Consider the following 21,910-nt stretch of genomic DNA (forward strand, 5'->3'; position numbering starts at 1 on the left):
AGGAAAGGCCATCAGGCTCTCCGGCTTCCTGGCACACTCCCAGGAGATCAGTTTTCTTTTTGGTCCAAGTGGAGCTAAAAAAAAAATCCCCCTTGGTTTTGCATCAGCAGGATCTGCTTTCAGCAAACCCTTCAACAAGAACGGGCAGGAAGAGTAAATATTTATTCTACAAATGAATAAATCTGGTTCCATCTTCAAAAGAAAGCCTTAGTATAAATTATCATAATTTCTCCATTCTAAGACGCCACTGATTTGAATATATTTTCATATTGAACAACAGCTTTTTGAAAAAAAAAGAGAACAAAACGAATAAATTAAGATGTCAATTGTAAGGTATGTTCTGAGTTTTTTAAAAAAATATATCTTTGTATCAATGAAATAAAAACATATATGGTTTAATTTAATTTTTATTTTCTTCTTTTGGCTTCGGTGCTGTCAGAAAAAAAAATTCTCCAAAACTTTGACTAGGCCACAGTGAAACATGGGCAGATATCAACAATGTGTCCTGGCCAAGTCCCACCACTGAACCTAGGTGGGCTCCAGGTCAGCAAGGGCACTTCCTGGTCACCCATGCACTAATGTAATGGCAGCCCTGAGGCCCTGCAAAGCCAATGGATGGGCTTTCTCCCCAGCAGAAATATGTCCGTGTTCTGCGATACCTGGTGACCACGTTAGTGACATGTGGAAAGCCAAATGGGAACCTGTCGGGTGACCGTAGGCAAGCCACTACTCTTTGTACCTGTTTCCCCAGTTGTAGAATGAATGAGATAGGATTAGATAAGTGGTTTCCTAATGCTCTTCTGATGAAGCCTATGGGATCTGCATAGCTTCCTTAGGTGCTGCCCAGGGGTAAGAGGGATGGAATGGGCTGTGCTCAGTGTTCCCATTCCCACTTCACCCATAGCAGCTCTGTTGCTTAAGATTTTGTTTGCAAAAGGTTTCTGAGGCCAAAAGTAGTTTGAAAAACACTGGTAAATGGCATTCTGGGGTCTTCCCAAGACTACTCTTGAATACACACTCTCCTATGGTTTAAGGACAGTGCTTCATTCCTCGGTTTGGACACACCCTCAGAATCCTTCTCACCACAGTGCTCCCGGGAGACACTCCCAATCTCTCTATAGTCTAATCCAGGGGTTGGCCAACTTTTTCGGTAAAGGACAAGATACTACATATTTTAGGCTTTGTTGGCCTCTGTTTCAACTACCGAACTCTGTCCTTACAGTGAGAAAGCAGCCATAGACAATATATAATGAACAGGTGTGGCTGTGTTCCAAGAAAACTTTCTTTACAAAGACAGGTAGCAGGCCAGATTTTGCCCCTGGGCTGAGGTCTGCTGGTCCCTGCACTGTAATACTTCAACCTTAATGGTGAAGGAACTGAAGCCCAAGAGGGGAATTCAAGGAACTTGGTTAGGATCCTCATCTCCTGGCAGTGAATTGCTTCCATCACACTACACTACTCATTTAGCTGTGACTCTTGCCCTAAGTTGAACTGCAGGCATCTGGGGACTACATGGTTGAGGGAATGGCGCCTGGAAAAGGCACGTGTTCCATTTCTCTCTCTCAGGAGATCAGTTTTCCTCTAGGTTCTTAGAGGGCTATAAAAAGCCCCCAAGCTTGCCTCCTGTGAGGCAATTCCCCAGAACTGGTATGACTGCAATGTGGTGCCACATTCTGCCCCCGCCACAGCCTGACAGCTGTGCCAGGGACAAGAATCACACCATGCCAGCTCTGCACCTTCACTCCCTACTTGGGGCAAGGCTGGGATTCCCCGAATGGAATTTTAGATGGAGGATAGACCCCGGCTGGGCCCTCCCGGCTCAGCCTCTTTGTTAATTCCAGGAGAATGAGAGCTTCATGAATGCTGAATACCAGAACTCCAAGGGCCACAGCGGGAAGAGTGTGAAGGATAAGAAATAAAACCTCATGAAGGCTGCCTGGCTATACCCCTTCATCAATAAAGGATGTTCCCTAGAATTATTCAGACCTCCTTTTCCTCCTCGTCTTCTCGGCACCCTCCTTGTCCCCACTTAGAAATCTTTACCTAGTCAGCCCATCTTAACTAGCAAGTCCTTCGTATATCTAACCTGGGGATAATCCTCCAACATTCATGGAGAAGCAGCGGAGAGCAATGGTAAAGAACTCAGGTATGGAGGTGAGTTGCGCTGCATAAATGGGCATTTCAAAGCCTCAGTTTCTTCATGTATAAAATGGGAATATGACAGTATCTATTGAGTCATGGTGGGCTTTCAGCAATAAGTACACTTGACTGTAACTATTAAGCATTTGCTGTGTGTTAGACACTGGGAATATGGCACAAAAGATACTCCTCGGCCTCAGGACTCATTCACACATAAAACAGATATTTCAACAAGTGTGGTGAAAACTTCTAAAAGCCCAGTCTGAGGAGGGTGGTGGTAACCCAAAGTCAGGAGAGACCTAGAGGTGGATGTGGCAGGGAGATGACTCTGAGCTGCATCTTTCAGGAAGGGGGAGGAGCAGAGTCATCTGTTTGAACCTTAGTTATTGCATCTGTCCAATGGGGAAAATGTCTCCACTATCTACTTCATAGGGCCATCATCAGGGTCAAGAGATGCCACAGAAGAGAAACTCAGGGCTGGAAGGGTCTCCAGAAAAAAGAATTTAGTGGGTCAATTCTCTGTCTGATGAGTCCCCCATTACACAGGTTCCTTCTTGCCCCACCGTGAATGGCTGCTAAGTGACAGTGTGTATGATCACATGGGCAGGGGTTGTCCAGCCTCTGCACAAAGCACTCTGTGGATGATGTGCAATGTCCCTGAAGCTAAGCTGAAATGAAGATAACTGGTGAATGTCAAAGTGCTTCTAAAAGTTAAAAACTTTATAAAAATGTATGTTCTCATAACACGGAAGCGAGCGGCTGAGTCAGGGCTTGGATTTGGGTGTTCTGCTTCCATGTCCAGATCCATTTCCATTCTGGCACTCTGTGCTGGGATATTTATTGGAGGCTGGAGTTCACATCACCTGGGAGTCCATGGTGGAGGGCAGGGGAGGGAAGGGGAAGGAGAAGCCAAGATAAACACAATGCATCTCCGAAGGTCCATTTTGTACAAAGAGATTTTGAGAGGGTGACAGAAGGGGTTAGATATATTACGGATGCCAACAAAAAATTTTCATGGCTTTTTAAAGATAAAATGAGACATTTCATGCTTTCAGAGGTTGCTTTGGGTAACAGACCCAGACCCTAGAGTCTCATTCAGTTGAAAAGTGTGAAAGACAGAACTAGAAGCAGGTGTTTGAGCAAGGTCAAGGGTCAAGATAAAAGCAGTGCATGAAAACAGTAATTATCACCCTTGTGTGTGATCATTACTTGTGATTACATCAGAATCACCTGGTGGGTGTGCTTAAAAAAAAAAAAGCAGATTCCCAAACCTCTGACCCACTGATCAAATCTTTGTGGGTGTATTTTCAGTAGGCTCCACAGGGGGTGATTCTGAGCCCAGCTGGATTTGAGAACCACTGCTGTAGATAAATAGGGAAAGGTCCTTCAGGCAGGCTGGAGAAGGCAAGAGCAGAAACAGGAAGCTCCTATCCGAGGCAACAGGATACAGAAGCCATCCAAGATATATTTCCCAATAATAGTCAACAGGATTTGGGATTTGATTGTATAAAGGATGAAGGCAAAGGAAATGATGGATAATGATGAAGTCTACATTTCTGTCCCTAAAGTGAGAATCATTGATGTGGAGAATCCTGGAGTTGAAAGTGGCCATATCCAACTTCTACTCTGTGAACTGTATACTCTCACTTTCATTTATTCATCATCTCAACAGACATTTATTGAGCACCTACTATGCATCAAGCATTACACTAGGTCCTGGGGGAAGGGCAGAGAGCAAGGAGAGAAGAGCCCTGCCCCAACAGAGCTCATATGAACAGCTAATTCAAGCCCACAGTGAACTGTGATTGAGAAGTGCAGGGTGCTCTGAACATCTACAACAGGGATGTATCTTGGGAGACTGGGAAACATTGCCTCGAGGAAGTCATATTTCAGCAGTGAGCTAAGGAAGAGCAAGGGTGAACCAGGTGAAGGCATAAAATATTCAAAGATGCAAGGAGCAGAGCCAGTGTGAGAAGAGCCCAGGGCAAGAGGTAGGTGGGGGTCCAAAGCGAGCTGGCAAAGTGTGCAGAGGGCAGACAGGGCAGGCCTGAGGCACCACAAGGACAGTAGCTGATGTTTTACAAACAATGAGAAACCACTGAAGGGTTTAAGCATAATCCAACCAGTAGCTGTAAATAACTGTCCTTAATTGCATCAGGCGGTCTCCCCAAATTCCATCCTTAAGCATAGATAATTCATAAGTCCTATTAAAAGCTATAATATACTGTACATTTAAATAAAAAAAAGAATGCTTTAGGTTGAAACATACACTCCTAGAAGTCCTGTTCTCTACATTGTGCAAAAGGGTCAAGCTGCGAAAGCTTCTTGAATTTTACGTGAGAGTAGTCCTTAAGCTACATACTAAGCCATTCTGTGGCTTCCCTGATCTGTGGCCACTCAAACTTTGACTCATTACATCCCTACGCAACTTGTATTCTACCATTGAACAGTTCTTTTCATTTGTATGCTTCTCTTAGATTGAGCCCAAACTGGCCTCTGTTTAATCTCCTTCTGGAGAAACTTTCTATTACCTCTTCTACAGGACAACGAATTTGAGAACTGATTCCATGTCCCCACTTCAACTTTAGTCTTGTTCACAAACACCCCCATTTCCTTCAATAACTTCTCATGTGGTTGAGTTGTTAGCATAAAAAGAGAAACAGGAAGGGTCATCTGATTTGGTGGTGAATAAGATGAGTTCAAAATTGGGTCACCCAAAGCGGAGTTGACCTCGGAATGGAAATGTACTATAGGCAGGAGGTCATGAGGAACTGGAGGCCAAATCGTGGCTGGTGATGGACATCTGAGAGTTACTCTCATAGAGGGGTTTAGTTCTTCATAGGAGTGAGTGTAGAGAGAGGGCTGAGGTGGTCTGGAGATAGGCGGAGAGAGGGGCAAGTGCCATTAAAGAAGACAGAGCAAGAAGATAGAGACAGAGCAAGAGGGAAGCTAGAGCAAGTGGGAGAAGATGGGAAATAACAATTAGTAAGCACCTACTATGGGCCAGGCACTGGGAGCTGGGCAAATATTATTGCATTTCAGTCTCCCAACTATGGGTGTCATTCTTCTTGCTTTACAGACTAAGGAAACAACTTGGCTGGGTAACTTGTCTTAGTGTGGGAGAGGCCCAGAGGCTATGAGCACCTATAACATTGGGATGGGGCAGAGAGAAGGCAGAAAAGGCTTCCTGGAGGGATGAGGCAGTGGTTATTTAACCTAGACTCATTCGACCCCCAAATCCGTGATTTTCACATCTCTGCAAATTAGGAGAATACATCAGAAAGGAGTAGAGGCTCAACAGAGCTAGAGGCCAGGAGATGGGATTTGATGGAGGTGAAAGGCTAGACTTTGGTCCAATGGAAGTGGAAGCCATTTGTGATCCTTCAGAGACGGCTCTCAGTGGAGGGTGTGATTGGAAGTGAGGCTGCACAAGGTGAAAGGAGTGTGCAAGAGGAGTTGCTGACCATTTGTTTGAGAAGTTTGGCCAGGAAAGGAAGGAGGAAAATACTGGGGTTTGGTGAGGGGTGTTGCACACAGATGGGTTCACTTTTTTGTTTGGTTCTGAGGTTTTCTTGAAGATTAAGAAGGGTGTGAGAAGCTGATGGTATCTAAAACCAGTATTGTTTTTCTGGACCAAAGATGAGAATGGAGTAATGATATGTTCTTGGCAGAGGGTGGGAGGGAGGAACTTACTTGGCAGAATACTCACTCATGTGAAAACGGGAGTTTGAAACTGATATTTGAGGGAGAGGCTGGCAAAACTTTGACAAAAATGGAGAAGCCAAACAGCTTCTGTGGGAGACAAAGAAATGGAAGCAGTGCCCAGTGACCAGGAGAAGCCTCCACAGGGAACAGAGTTAAGTCATACGGCCCCGTATGACTCCTTACACCCATTGCAGAGTGTGGTTAAATTCTGAGTGCTAGACTACATGTATTACTCTTGCCATGACATTCCAAATGAAGACACTGAAGGGTCAGAGAAAGTGACTGCCCAAGGTCATACAAAAAGTTGCAGTCAAAACTCAAACCCAAATCTGTCCATTCTCTGAATGACTCAGCTCCACTGAGTCCCAACACTGACAAAGATGACCTCATGAAATATGTTTGGATCAAAAAGATGATTCGAATATGGATAAGGGTTCCTTTCAAAAGACCATTACCATAGAAGGAGTAGGAAATGAACTTGGATGTCAGGGAAGAGGTATGTCTGCATGGAAATGAACAGCCTTGGGGACAGAAGTTGGGTCTCAAGTCACTGCAGGGGGAGCTCATCATACAGATTAGCTACAGGCTGCTTGGTCAATGGACACCATAGGGAACACATGGCCTTCCTCATTTGGATCTCAAGAGCTGGTTCAACGGAGGCAAGACACAGGCAGAATGGATTCTTAGATCATCTGTTGAGCAATGAAAATCTCATTCCATGAAAAGAAGAGCATCAGATTATTTCTTGAGTTGCCCAGTAGACAACATGATCTCCCCAAGAACACAGAATGCAGCAAAAGAAACTCATGTCTTGGGTTCAATTCAACTGCAGTAGTTGAAAAAGAACCAGTTGCAAAGGGGAAAGGAAAGGAACCTTGGGGGAAATCAATCACTCCACATGAGCCTGGGAGATCAGATATAATGTTGGACATTAAGAAGGCAAATTTAAAAAAAAAATCAGAAAAAATTCAGACCATAGCCTTAAAGAGATGATGATTCAAGAAGAACGAAAAGTTCACAAAAGCAAAACTGTGATGACAGCCATAGTCAGTAGGCATGAATAGAGAGACTATATAACAGAAAATGAACATTTCGGTCACTCAGAAATGTCATTTGGACAGTGTTCCAGTTATTGAAGGTCATAAGTGGATTTCCAAGAGACAAGCACCATCAGGGATCACCGTGATACAAACAAGATTATAACCTGTTCCCTGTCTTTGAGTTGTACACAAAGCTGTCTAATTCAGTACTTAAAACAGAGCAGGGACTCAAAAAGCAACATCAAAGTTGGAGTAGCTTGTGGAAGAAGCAAGTGAAGTTCTGTAAAGCAGTCTTATTAATGGTGAGTGTGGTAAAAAAAAATTGTAATTACTAAAATAGCCAGCATTTATTGAGTGGATCCCCTATGCTAGGTATTATTTGTAGGTTATTTATAACAAATCCAAGAAATAGGTGTTATCAGTATCCATAATTTATCCTTATCTGTGGGTGGTGCCATTTGCTTTAGATGTATGATGTCGGAGATAGGGACAGAGAGTTAATTAACTCGTCCTGTAGAAGGTGGTGTCCATAGATATTGGCTTTACCTGATGGTTGATTCTCTTGTATGGTATTTGTGAATCAGGAAACCCTCTGGAAGGATTGCCATTATGATATAAGTGGTTTCTATGTCTATTACTGTGTTATATGAATCCTTTTCTCTCCCCATGGGAAGACACATATCCTGTTAGAAGAGAAATTCTACCTTCCATGTTTGTTTCCATTCTCAAGTCACTTGACTTTGATGCTGAGCTTTTTATGCTCAGCATATTCACAGCAATTGCTGTGAAATATCTGAATAGTGCAGCTTAAGTGCCATGGAGAAGTCTGGGGCCTGAAACAGGGAGATTTGGCATGTAGGTTCTGCTCTAAGGCTTGGGCAGGTCACTTGCCACCAAGGAGGCAGTCAGCAGCAAGCTTAAGATCAGGACTTTGATATGGAGACAGCTGGGTTTGAACCCCAGCTCTGTGTCTCACATGGAGAATGAATGAGCATGTCAGTGACCTAAGCTTGTTGTTATGGACTGAATTGTGTCCCTCCCAAATGCATATGTTGAAGCCCTAACCCCAAGTGTGACTGTATTTGGAGACAGGGTCTTTATGGAGGTAATTAAGGTTAAATGAGGTTGTAAGGGTGGAGCTCTAATCCAATAGGACCGGTGTCCTTATAAGAAGAGATGGCCGTGCCCGGTGGCTCACGCCTGTAATCCCAGCACTTTGGGAGGCCGAGGCAGGTGGATCACCAGGTCAGGAGATGGAGACCATCCTGGCTAACACGGTGAAACCTCGTCTCTACTAAAAATACAAAAAAATTAGCTGGGCATGGTGGTGGGCGCCTGTAGTCCCAGCTACTCGGGAGGCTGAGGCAGGAGAATGGTGTGAACCGGGGAGGTGGAGCTTGCAGTGAGCGGAGATTGCATCACTGCATTCCAGCCTGGGCGACAGAGCGAGACTCCGTCTCAAAAAATAAATAAATAAATAAAAAGAAGAGGAAGAGACACCAGAGATCTTTCTCTGGATGCACAGAGAAGAGGCCACGAAGGGACACAGCAAAAAGTGTCCTACAAGCCAGGAAGAGAGGCCCCACCAGACACTAACCCTGACTGCACCTTGATCTTAGACTTCCAGCATCTGGAACTGTGAGAAAATTAATTTCTGTTGTTGCAGCCATCCAATCTGTGTATTCTGTTATTGCAGCCCTTACTGGCTAATACCCCAGCCAAGCCTGCTTTCCCCTGAGGTATGATTCATGATAGTCCCAGCTCATAGGCCCCATCCTACGGGTTGTTCTGAGAGGAGCCACATAAGAAGCTGAGGACAGTGCCTGGCACATGGCAAGAGTTTGATGATTTCAGTTACTATCGTGAATACCGATGTGTGGTTTCTTCCCTAGTCAGCTGTGCATGACAATGCCACCTCTCACATGGTAGGCAGGAAGCTGAAACAAGACCTGTGCTTCTTAAGCCTTCCCTGATGACAGAAGAGAGTGCACACCTGCCTGGGAACAGGGGCACAAGAAAGGTCTGCTGGAATACTTTTTTTTTTTTTTTTGAGATGGAATCTCGCTCTGTCACCCAGGCCGGAGTGCAATGGCTCGATCTCGGCTCACTACAACCTCCGCCTCCCAGGTTCAAGCGATTATCCTGTCTCAGCCTCCCGAGTAGCTGGGATTACAGGCGCCCGCCATCACGCCCAGCCAAGTTTTGTATTTTTAGTAGAGATGTGGTTTCACCATGTTGGGCAGGCTGCTCTCGAACTCCTGACCTCAAGTGATCCACCCACCTTGGCCTCCCAAAATGCTGGGATTACAGGCGTGAGCAGAATACTTGTTGAAGTCTCATGTTTTATCTTAAAAATGCATGCAGATTTTGCATTCTGATTCATAACACGGTTGTGTTTGCAATTATTTATCAGAGTAGAGAACTGAGGATCCAGACAGTTAAACTGATCTTGTGTGCCCAGCCACAAGACCACTTTACTTGAGATGGCCTTTGTAAGTCACCAAGAACTGATCTGAGTATACTTAGTACTATTCTCAAATTGATTACTTGTACAGCAATGTTGATTTTTAAAAAGAGAATACTACTAAGTATTGCTGTACAAGTAATCCATTTGAGGTGCACTATAAAGTGTGTTGTATTTTACTAATTAAACCACTGCTGGAGCCCCTCACTGTGCACTATATGCCAGGCGCAGTGTCAGCGGATTGATCACAATAGATCCACTCCTTGCCTTCCTGAAGCTTACTTCCGGGTAGGGAGGCCGACACTAAACAGTCAGATAACTATGTCTACAAAGTTGCGACAAGAGGTGTAAAGGAAGATAGTAGGCTAGAAAAGCCTGCAGGGAGAGAGCAGGTCAGTGCCCTCCTAGGCTCTCAGCACCAAGGGATTCCTGGGAAATCTGGCTTCCTAGGAAAAGTGCTCTGGAGGCAGCCTTCTGACGTGGAGGTTGTTGGTTACCAAGCATTTAAAGTGAAGTGAACTATTGTCACTCTGTCTTAGGATGACACAGTGCACCTTCCACAAGCCTGGGTAGGCCTAGGTATGGATTTTTGTACTGCAGATCAGACAGGGTGGTATTTAAAAACTGGTGGGGAGTGGGGGTGGTGGAGAGGTGGGGGAGGTGGCAGGCGACTAGGAGTGTGAAGGGGAGGGGGGATGGTGGTATTTGCTTTAGACACATGATGCGGGAGGTGGGAACAGCAGGACTGAGGGGTGTGAGAGGCGCCTCTTCTCTCTGTTTTTCCTCCCTGATGTACACTCTACACACTTGCCTGGAAATCAGTTAACAGGTGAGAACTGCTTTACAAATCTAGGCCTCAGTTGCTAAAGAACCAAACAGAGGCCCCCTCTCTTTCCTGCCTGCCCTTCCCAGTCCCTGAAGGAGAAGGTGAATGCAGTATTTTGTGTTGGGGAGGAGCAGGTGAGGAGGTTGAATTGGAAGCCAGGAGTCCCCTCTGGCCCTCTGAGCTCGCCAAGCCTGACTTTCCGTGTAACAAGACTAAGGGAGGTTACCCCACACCTGCTCCCGGCTCATCCCTGCCCCAGTGCCTCCTAATTGCTCCCATGCCCCTGTTCCCTCTTTTTTTCCCTCCCTTCGGGGGCTCAGCACAGCAAACAGGCAGATGGGGGATAGGTGTGAGATTATCGTGGGGAGGGGAAGGAATTTTCCATTATTAACAACAACAACAACAACAACACTCCACCTGTTGGCACAGCACTCACTAGTTTATCTAGTGCCTTCACACCTGTGATCTCTTTGGATCCCAGAAGTGCAGACTGAAACCCTGGGGTTCTGATTCCCAGCATTTGACACTGTTCACGTGTCCAAGCAGGCCACTTCTTTACAGACACACACATGCCCATCTGGCCATTGCCAAAGGCCATGTCTAGACCTTTACTTAAAATGGGCACTGCCAGGCGCGGTGGCTCACGCCCGCCCGTAATCCCAGCACTTTGAGAGGCCGGGGCCGGTTGATCACCTGAGGTCAGGAGCTCCAGACCAGCCTGGCCAATATGGTGAAACCCCATCTATACTAAAAATACAAAAATTAGCCGGGTGTGGTGGCTCATGCCTCTAATCCCAGCTACTTGGGAAGCTGAGGTAGGAGAATCGCTTGAACCCGGGAGGCGGAGGTTGCAGTGAGCCAAGATCGCGCCACCCCACTCCAGCCTGGGCAACAAGAGCGAAACTCCGTCTCAAACCAAACAAAACAAACAGAAAAAGAGGTGCGCTAGCCCCCTACGAATGCTGCCCTCTCGGCTCATGTCAATCTCAGTTTCAGTAAGTCCCCTCCACTTCTGTGAAACGTCTACCAAATATACTGGAAAAGGGTCGGCAAGGTGCCTTGGAGACCATCTAGTCCAACTTTGTCGCTGGTCCAGGGAGAAGGGCCTGGGCCGAGGACACAGCTGGTGCGGGATAGAACCACCCTCGCCTCCTCCCTCCCTTGCGCACACATGCACACGCGCGCCTGCTCACGGCGCTCCTCCTTCTCGCAATGCCCTAGGCAGCTGCAAACTTCGGTCCCTTGGAGCTTCTCCCTAGAGGCTGCCCACAGCCGGTGTTTCGGGAGTTGAACCTGTACACCTTGTTTTCCCCTTTAGAGTGGAATGAGGTGGGAGGAGCTCGCTGTCCTCCGGAATCTAGAGGGGGATCTTTTATGAAGTTACAAATCCTTAGCCTAGGAAAACTCTGGTTTCACACACGAGAGGCGAGTTGGCCCAGGACACGGGCGATGACACGCACCGGGTTGTCCCGGCAACAGAAGGCACCTTTGCATAAGCGCCGCGTCTCCCAGTCCCCTCCGAGCGTTCCTCAGCCCCCGCCCCACCGCCCACCTCTCTCCCTCCTCCTCTCCGGCTTCAGACCGTCCGGTCTCCCTTTCCCGCCCGGCGCAGCAACAAGTGCGGGCGTCGCGGCCCCTCTTACCCTGGCCTCGGTCCATGGCGCCGGCCCGGTCCCCGGTGAACGGGCCGCAGGGCGCAGGGGCTCCGGAGCGGCTGGTGGCGGCGGGCGCGCTGCGCTCTCAGGCCAGCCTAGCGGCCGGCGCTCTCTGCGGTCCCCTCACCCAGACAGGATGCTCGCCGGCCGCCCCCGCCCCCGCCCCGCCCCGCCCCGCCCCGCCCCGTCCGCGCCCGCGCCCGCGCCCGCGCCCGCCCCTCAGCGCTGCTCCCGGAATAGACCCGAGCACGCCTCGCCCCCTGGGCCGCAGCCCGCTGTCCCGTGGTGCAGCACACGCCCGCGCCGCGCCCTGCCGCTCGCTCGCCCTCCGCGGCGCTCCGCTTGGGCTTGGAGGACCCTTTTCCCCGTCCGCACGCGTTCGTTCCCGCGCCCGCGCGGCCTGCCCCAGCCCGGACCCAGGAGATGTGCGGCTTTGCTTGCGCTCCGCTAGCGATGGGGTCTTACCACTGCACCCCTCAGCCGGCTACATGCCGGAATGCGGAGACTGTTGGAGCGCGTTTTTATCCTATGGAATCAAAACCCCCTTCCCTGCAGCCGCCACCCATTTCCTGGCTTTGGGCTTGTCTTCTCCGTTTGCCGCGGGTCTTTTTTGAGCACCTTCTAAGCCAGACAGTGGGCCCGCGGCGATGCCGGTGCAATGTCAGTGGTGTTGCGAAAGAGGAGTTAAATAATAACAAAGATCTTCAGAAAGAAAAGCACCTGGGAAAGGGAGAAAGGGAGGCTTTGCTGAAAGGTAGGCAAGAGCTTGGGACACTCAACTTTTGAGGTTCCTTGTGTACTAAAACGTGAAAATATACGAGGATCTGGGAGAATTCAGAAAAAGAACAGAAAAATGAATAACACGTGAAAACATGCAAAACAGCGTGATAAAAAATGTGGAAATGAATACTTTTAGCATACAAAATACAGTGCAATATAAGTGTACTTTTCGCAAGATTGTAGAAAATATTGCTATGATCAGTGTGGAACAGTAATGGGATCTAAGTTTAAAGCTGTATGAAGAATGTCAACTTATTCACCTTATTAGTATATCCCTGTGAAAATAGGTCTCACTCATTTATACACAATATCAAATGTCTGACTTTAAGACCCTTCACAAAGTCCAGGACCAATTGTTCTCCTAGACACCGCTCCTCCCACCATGGGCCAGGCCATGGTTTTCAGCTTTGAGCTGGCCACTGTTCTCTACTTAGAACATTCTGGAACCGGGAACACCTACCACAAAGGTATGGAGGCAAGAAAAGGCCTGGGAAAGACCCTCCTGTACTTTCCTAGACTGAGAATGTTTTCTTTTCTTCTTCTTTTTTTTTTCTTGAAAAGTCTCGCTTTGTCGCCGAGGCTGGAGTGCAGTGGTGTGATCTCGGCTCACTGCAACTTCCGCCTCCCGGATTCAAGCAATTCTCCTGCCTCAGCCTCCTGGGTAGCTGGGATTACAGGCGCCCACCATCACTCCCGGCAAATTTTTGTATTTTTAGTAGAGACGACGTTTCGCCATGTTGGTTAGGCTGGTCTCGAATTCCTGACCTCAGGTGATCCACCTGCCTCGGCCTCCCAAAGTGCTGGGATTACAGGCGTGAGCCACCGCATCTGGCCGGGGATATTTTCTCTATTGCTTTTATGGGCAAATTAAAATTGACATTGTCTTAAAATATTGCATCAGTGATTTATTTAGTGTGTATGTGTGTGAGCACTCAGACCAAATGTGATGTCGTGAACAGTGTATGAAAACTTGTGCATGACTCTTGTTCTGTTAGTTTGGTGCAAAAATAATAGTGGTTTTTGCCACTGAAAGTAATGGCAAAAAACGCTATTAATTTTGCACCAATCTAAATACTACATAGTATAATAACTTTTCGTCAATGAGGTTTTCTTGCTCATCTGTGCTATGGGAAGCCTCATACTGTAAGTCCTCACAGGACTGTTGGTAGGGCAAATGAAATAATACAAACCCACTTTATAAACCACAAACAGCTATAAAATATGAGCCATTATTATTTTCTGAGTTCCTTTTTGTTGCTGTCCCCTTTTCCAATTTGAAAAGGTCCGTTTCGATTCTAAAGCAGCCAACCAACAATTTACCAGTGGATTAAGTTTTAAAAGTTTATTGTTTGAACTCTGAAACACTTGGAAACAAGGCCATAAATTGTATCTTAAGTTCTCAGGATAGCTCACTAATTCTTCTAAAAACGTAATATTTCACTTCAAATAATTTAGAAAAACAGTATGAAATGTTACTATTGCAAAAACAGACGGAGGCTTTTGTAAAGATTTTTATTTTTATAATGTTTAAAAAAATATTTAAGACAGAGACGAGGTTTCACTATGTTGCCCAAGCTGGTCTCGAACTTCTGAGATCAAGTGCTTCTCCCACCTCGGCCTCCCGAAGTGCTAGGATGACAGACATGAGCCACCACGCCCACCCTGTAGAGATGTTTACAGAACTTTCAGAAACTTTCAAGGACTTTGGAGATATATTACAGAGAATTGGAACAAAAAAAGTAAAAAAGGCTAAGGAAAATGTACATGTGTCCATGGAATAATTTATGGAGTGGAATTAACTGAGCTGTGGTCTGGGAAGGATATAGAAATGGGAGAACACAGTCTGTGCACAGTTCTGAGAATCAACAAAAAATTGTTGCTGGGAAGATATAGGGGTTCTGGTTTAAATAATTACCCATAATGTCCACTAGATGGCAATGTTGACTAAGTTGTCTACAGCTTGGTTGCTGTCAAGAGTAACTGAGGTGGATGAAAAAGTTATTTGCGGGTTTGGACAAGGAATAACTATTTTTTTCCTGTATATTTCCTTTAGTGAGTTTCATATTTCTCATAAAAACTAACAATCCACACTGTCCGTAAATTCGCTTAGGCAATATCGATTGCACTCTGTGCAAGTTGCTATTGAGAGAAGAAATGCTAAGTAGGAATGATTCCGATCCTCAGAGAATCTACAGTCTAGTAGAGGAGATAGATATGTATAAAATAATATAATACAAATTATTGTCTGAAAAGTACCAGAGGAGAAATAAAGTGGTCTTGGAGTCCATCAGACAAAGCAAGACTTTTTTACTAATCATGGAGGCTGTAATGGATGACAGACATTTGGAAGGGGGGCAACTGAGAATGTGTAATGAGGAGATAACATTATGGGCAAAGAGCAGTGACAGCAAAGACATTGAGCTCAAAGGCAGCAGGATGTGTCTGTGAAGCAGTTCAGGTTCACTGGATCATGAGTTATTGGGGGGCAAGCATCAGGGCAAGGATGGGAATGGAGGTTGTTGGTACCTGCTTTTCTCTTCCCCTTTCCATTTCATTTTGAGTGCAACTCTCTGGCAAGGATTTTTAGAATCTGCCTCATATCTTCCCTTTCACTACCTACTTTGCTCACTTCCAAGTTTTCCAGGTTTGCCTGGTTTTTGTCTAAAGAATTCTATGTGGGGAGCTCCAGCTCTGTAAGAAGATATCAAATTTAGCCCTAGTGAACAATACCAGGAAGAAAGCTTTCAACTCCCTCCTGCTCCCTGTCTTGTGAAAACAAATGATACTCCCTAGTCTCATTCTTAGCTTATCAGGTGGAACTGGGAAACCCTGGGAAAGAAAAATTTGGAGGTTCAGGACTATTTGTTCCAGGGAGAGAAATATACTCTAGCCTCCTAATCTAGGGACTGTTTCTGCCATGGCCAACAGAGCGACCATTCCACGATCCCGATCAGACCATGCAACTACCCCCTTAAAAATATGTGATGGCTCCCCTTGGCCCTCAGCGGAGAGTCCAGATTTCTTATTATGGTGTTTGGGGTGCCTTCTTCGCTGAGCCTTCAGTGATCTCAGGAGACTTGGGGAAGAGTAAGAAAAACAACAGGTGGGTGCTCAGATCTGGGTTCCTGAGTCAACTTCGTTGCTGTGTGAATCTCTGTTCTTCCATTGGGTCAATAGTACATAATTTCTTATATGCTTCTTTCCCTACGCTTTCCTGTCCCCCACCAGAATGCAGATGCTGTGAGAGCGGGTGCTGTGTCTTACTCATTGCTAGATCCTTAGAATCTAGCACAGTGCCCAAACACCTAGTAAATGGTAATAAATATTTGTGGAATGAGTCAGTGAAAACATACTCAAGGGTGTGTAAGTCCTGCCAGTATTGGCTTCTATTAATGCATGTGTCCTGGGGGTCCCATTTGTCCTCTGGGATTGTCATATTTGCTTATTTATTTGCAGGGGGAAATGAACTTGTGACCAGGCATTCTGGAGACATGCTGCTGTGCTGCCCAGTCCCTGTGTGCTGCTGTGGAAGTGCGGCTTCTCCTTGGCTCAGGGCCCCTCTCCCATGCTCCTTTGTGTGGGGGTGATCCCCAGAGCCCTCTGATCGGGTGTCTGCCTGATGCTGGCTGTGATGAAAACCTCTCTTGTTCCACTTAGCACAATGTTGCCATTATAGCCCCTATCCAGGGAAATGACACACGTCTGCTGGTCCACCCTGGGCCCCGGAAAGCAGATAGAGATCTCAGTGACTGTTTCTGGGAGAAAGAGAAAGAGTTTCATGATGGATGAAAACTCCTTCTTCCCATGCACCTTCAGGTTTCTGCTCCAGGGCACGGGGCTCCTACCTGCATGGAGGCAACAGGGCTCAGCTTCCACAGTTGTTAAAGCCAAGCCAAGTGGTTGTGTCTGAAGGAAAAGGAGCTTTTGTTTTTATGCCGAAATGCTGCATGAAGCTTACTCCCTCCCTTTGGATTCTTCTCCTTAAGCGAGATCTTAGGCTCCTTAAGTGAGGCTCGTGCCCTGAAGCACCTACAGGGCCGGGCAGGGAAGGGTGTGCCGGAAGCAGGCCATGCAAGTGGAGGGGCCATGGCAAAGCGGAGCCCTCTTGCTCCGTCTGAGGGGCCAGTCACCAGTCAGCTCGGAAATGGAGTGGCCAATCTTCAGCTTTTTCAGCAGAACCCAGAAATCTAGATTTTAGTGAGAAATCTCTTTTGATTTAAAAGTGTTGGTAACGAATTCCAATTGTTTTAAAACATTGCAATAGCCAACTAAAACACCCCTGTGGACTTAATCTGGACTATAGCCACCCCCCGGCCCCATTGTGGAAACTTGAGGGAAATTAGGGACGCATGAAGACTCTGGAGGGTCTGTCCACCCGGGGGCCTCCACGCTGAGGCCTGAGGAGGGTGTGCAGCTCTTAACACTGCAGCGTGGACTAACTCTCTTCTGAAGATCTGGGCTGCACACCCCTAGCTTCATCTGTGGCTACAGGCTGGTGCCAGGTTGCAAAGGTCCAAAGTGGATTTTATAACTAGAGCTAGAAAAGCTTTAGAGCCCCCAAAAGCCTGAGACATTAGCCTGTCTGGTCCCTTCATTTCTCAGTTGGGGAAACTGAGGCTGAGAGAAGGGGAGAAATCTTACCTGAAATCACACAAGGCCTTAGAGTCAGAACCAGGAGCAGTGATGCCCTGATATGAGGTCACCTGAGCCACTCTGTTCAGTGTGTGGGACACAGTGGTGAAGAGCATGACTTTAGGATAAGGTGGATCTGAATGTTACCCAGCCCCGCCCCTGCACAGCCCAGGCACAATCTTCAACCTCTCTGAACCTCAGATTCCTCATCTAAAAATTGGGGCTACAAACATCTTCCCCACACAGCAGTTGTGATGCTTCAGTGCAACTGTGTATGTAGAGTGTGGAGTGGCTGGTGCCATGCCAGCACATGGTACGTTTTCTTCAAATGCCAGCTGGCACTCTATACAGGCATGAGCTTTGGGTGAGGCATCTCTAAGATCAAGTGCTGGCTCTGCCATATACAGCTGTGAAACACTGGATGAGTTATTTATCAAGGGCCCAATTTCCTCATCTGTAAAATAAGGATGAAAGTAGTACCCAGGGGATTAAATGAGATCTGTAAGGTGCTTAGCACAGTGTCTGAGCCATCATCAGAAGTGTTGGTTATTATGTAATCAGTGTGAATTTCCTCTGAAGAATTCATCAGATGTTTATGGAAAAATATTAAGGGATGTTGAAACCGTGGTCACATACCCAGGCTGCCCCCTGCAGGGAGTTTTATATAAATCCAACCCCTGGAAATGCAACTGATTCTGCCAGGTTCCTCCTTCCCTGAAGGAGCTCCCGGTGCTCCTGGATGGGAGGACTACCAGGCCTCCAAATGCTGCTACCCACGGAGTCTGCAAAGGAGTGGTGTTTTGTATGCACATTTAAAAACGTTACATAGTCCCATTATTTTGTTAGAATGACAGATTGCTAGGGCCAGATGGACAATTTGTCCTGATCCAGATGGGCAAGACCCTGTGCCTTAGGGAGGCAGTCACGCTTCTTTTGTATGACAAGGAATTCTGTATCCATAAGGAGGTTTTGGAAAACCAGAAGGCTCTAGGTCTGGGCCCTACAAACACTTTTCAGTGACAGACTGAGGCAAGCTTTTACCCTTCCTATGTGTTCCCTAGTGATTCATGTCACACTGCGCACTCTGATCGGAGCACATGCCTGCACTGTTTAAATTGTGGTCATTCTCCCTCACACAGACAGCAAAGGAACACATTCGGGATTCCGCTGCCAATATTCATTCACTCTGGGAGCCAGTGTATCTGTCACAACTTCTTTGGTGGCAAGTGATAGAATCACAACTCCAACCAGTTTTAACGAAAAAGCTGAAAGGGTAGCTGGGTAGCTGAAGGGGCGAAGCTGGTTTGAAGCCAAGCTTGGATCCAGGAAGGCAAACCGAGCAGTCACTCTTTTCTCTCCATCTCCCGGCTCTGCCCTCCTCTGTTTAGTCTTCATCTTCAGGTGGTCTGTCCCAATCTGTGGCAGAGAAGGCCACACAGCTGCAGGCCTGAATTCCTTACACCTGGAGATTCCAGGTGAGAAAAGGGGCCTCTCTCTCTGCAGTTCCAGCAATGGCCCAGAGGGGGCACTCATACTCTAGGTAAACCACAGGCTCTAAGCCCAAGGGAGGTGCTGAGCAGTGAAATGCATGCCTCCCCTGCAGCCAGGCGCGCACCTGCAGCACACCACCTTATCAACTAAATGCCGCGACTTCTATTTTACACATCTCATTTTATTCGTTTGCTAGGGCTGCCACAACAGAATTTCTGCCAGCAGAGCTGGTTTCTTCTGAGGCCTGTCTCCATGGCTTGTGGATGGCTACCCCTTTGCTGTCTCTTCACGTGGCTGTCCCTCCCTGCATGGGCTCCCTGGCTGTCACCACGTGTTCAAATCTTCTTATGAAGACACCAGTCAGATTGGATCAGGCCCTACCCTAACAGCCTCATCTTAACTTAGTCACCTCTTTAAAAGCCTTATGTCTACGTAGAGTCACATTCAGAGGTACTGGGGGGTTAGGGAATCAAAATATGAAATGGGAGGGTGAGGACACAGTTCAACTAGCAAATGGCAAGGCTGAGACTGCCCTGAGGGAGGATGTGTCTAACCATGTGCCCTTACCCATGACGCTCCCTGCTGGAGCTCATGGCAGCATACCCAGAGGCAAAGGCTTTACAACCCTCAGCAGTGGGGAAAATGAGAGGCTGTATCCACTGAAAACCTTAGCAAGGTCCAGGGACCCCCTGTCTATATGATGCCCCAGCCGGATACCACTGGTATATGAGAGTCTTGGCTGTCAGGCGAGCTGTGGTTCAGCAAGCCCTGTTTGTTGTCAAAGAATTTTTGGGTTATCTTCACTCTCTGCAGCGTTTTCAGATTGTTTCTCTTGGGCTCCCCGAAGACCAGCTATCGTGGAGACGTAGAGGGAATACAAATACCTGCTCTCCTCCCTTTTCCATCAGGTAGAACATCGTTTCCCAAAGTGTGGAATTCAGACATTGGTGAAAATGTGAGATATGTTTAGATATTACACAGACCAACATATTTGGAGAGTTATGAATTTATGTGAATTTGTATTAAAAACATATAACCAGGACGGGTGCAGTGGCTTATGCCTGTAATCCCAGCACTTTGGGAGGATGAGGTGGGAGGATCATTTGAGGCCAGGAGTTCGAGACCAGTTTGGGCAACATAGTGAGACCCCCCCCATCTCTACAAAAAATTAAAAATAAAAATTAGCTGAACATGGTGGCACATGCCTGTAGTCCCATCTACTCGGGAGGCTGAGGCAGGAAAATCACTTGAATCCAGGAGTTTGAGGTTACAGTGAACTATGATCATACCACTGGACTCCAGTCTGGGCAACACAGCAAGACCTTGTCTCTTCAAAACAAAACAAAATAAAACAAGCTAAACCAACCACACAAGCAAAAAACCCCATATAAACAGTCCTACAAACCCGTGCTTTTCACTGTCATTAAAATAGAAACATCAGATACATGACAATTGAAAGAAAAATATCAAGTAAATAGTATTAAGAAAATAAATAAATTTGATGAAATCATAAAGGCGATACTGGAATGACTGAAATCCGGGAAGCACTGGGATGGTTCCCCCTGAGAAGGAAATGCTTCTGGCTATGGACATAGAAGTCATGCCAATTTTAAGCCTCATTTATCTGCACATTTAGCTCTCATTTTCCCTGAGGCTGACCATAGATGGTGACTTCTGGCCTTTTGGTTTCTCTCGTCTGTGTCACTGGGCCAATCACCCTGGACCAGGCCAAGTACAGAGGTGAAAAGCTTGTGAGTGTTGGGGAGAGGCTGACCCTCATTTGCACAGCCCCTGGACTCTATTCATTTGGAGTCTTGCTGCAGGGCTTCTGAGCGGCTTGGCGCTTCCCATAGCTGAGTATGTAGGTAGGTGTTTATCACTGTGCAGTCAAGATTTTTAGCAACACAAAGTCCGATGTGGAATAATGTGTTTAAAACTTAATTCCACACGGAACTGGCATAATTCTGTGAAGGTTAATTGCTATTAATTTTAGTAGTGCTTTTGCCCCCTTGAATTTTGCTAACAGTGATCAATAACAGCCTTCCAGTCCATGTTTGGCTCTGTGGCCAGCTGCTGACATCTTCCACAGCTGGTGCCCATGTCTATGAACTGGGTGCCTGGTGAGGATGAGGGGCTGCAGGCACAGGAGAGCTGGCTTCTTGTTCTGATCTGCTCAAACGCTCAGTCAGCCTGTATCATGGCTGCGAATTACAACTATTGTACTATTGGCTTTAAGCTCTAACCTTCTGTGGTTTCTGTGGCCTCCAAAGTCATGTTCTGCTTTATTGATGTAAGGTTGATCTCCAGTGTCCAAAGGGGTTGCATGTGTGGGGAAAGGCCCCCTTCTAGAATTTCAGACAGTCTGACTCAAAATGTTATGTCTGTTCATGAAAGGAAGATGGGTGAGAGCAACGCTTCTTACACTTCACCATGTGTATGAATCACCTGGGGATCTTATGAAAATACAGATGCTGATTGGGCAGGTTGGGGTGGGGCCTGAGGTTCTGCATTTCACAGAAGTTCCTGGGTGATGCCAGTGTTCCCGGTTAGGAACAACACTTTGAGTGGCAAGGCTTGGAACAATTCTTCCTACACCCAGCATGTTGACAACCGCAGCACAAGCCAAGCACCCTCTACAAAGCCTGGATGGATGAGAGGTGTCCTTTTAGACTCTGTGCATGGCTGGCCCCTGCCTGCCCTCCGACCGCTTCTAATCTCACTCTCCCCTGCATACGCCCCACTCCAGCCTCATTGGTACTTTTTGTTCCTCCAATAAGCCAAGCTCTTGCTCACTCCAGGGCCTTTGCATCCACTGTTCTCTGTGCCAAGAATGCTGCCAACCCCACTTTTCCCCAGGTAGTTAGTTTTCATCCTGCGATTAGCATACGAAGTGAGTTTCTTTCTCATGGTACCTATTTGTTGTCTCTGTAGCAGTTATCTTCATGTGCCAGCTCTTTTACTGTTGCCTTATTTATGATTCGTTTCTCCTCTAGACCAGAGTCCATGAGGAAAGCTCATTCCTGCCTTCCACACTGTTGTATCCTCAGTGCTCCTGCCTGGCAGGAGATGCTCACTCATGAATATTTGTTGGGTGCATGTGTAGGCAGGGAGCAAAGATGCATTCTTATCTTTTTGCACATTTGAGCCACCTGTCTGGAGGGGCCGTGTTGGGGCTGAA

At 46.9% G+C, this 21,910-nt stretch overlaps 1 protein-coding gene across 1 annotated transcript in view; it reads right to left on the reverse strand.

Annotated features, from left to right (window-relative positions):
- The window catches only part of AFAP1L1 (actin filament associated protein 1 like 1), a 72,482-nt gene extending 60,539 nt beyond the window's left edge, over positions 1 to 11,943 (reverse strand). The window contains exon 1 of the mRNA XM_055285674.2: positions 11,818 to 11,943. Within this exon, the coding sequence (XP_055141649.1) occupies positions 11,818 to 11,833 (16 nt within the window). The 5' untranslated portion in view covers positions 11,834 to 11,943. The remainder of the gene's footprint in view (positions 1 to 11,817) is intronic.
- Positions 11,944 to 21,910: the final 9,967 nt, after the last annotated feature.

The sequence above is a fragment of the Symphalangus syndactylus genome, chromosome 7 (genome assembly GCF_028878055.3).
Source record: "Symphalangus syndactylus isolate Jambi chromosome 7, NHGRI_mSymSyn1-v2.1_pri, whole genome shotgun sequence".
NCBI classification, from domain to species: Eukaryota; Metazoa; Chordata; class Mammalia; order Primates; family Hylobatidae; genus Symphalangus; species Symphalangus syndactylus.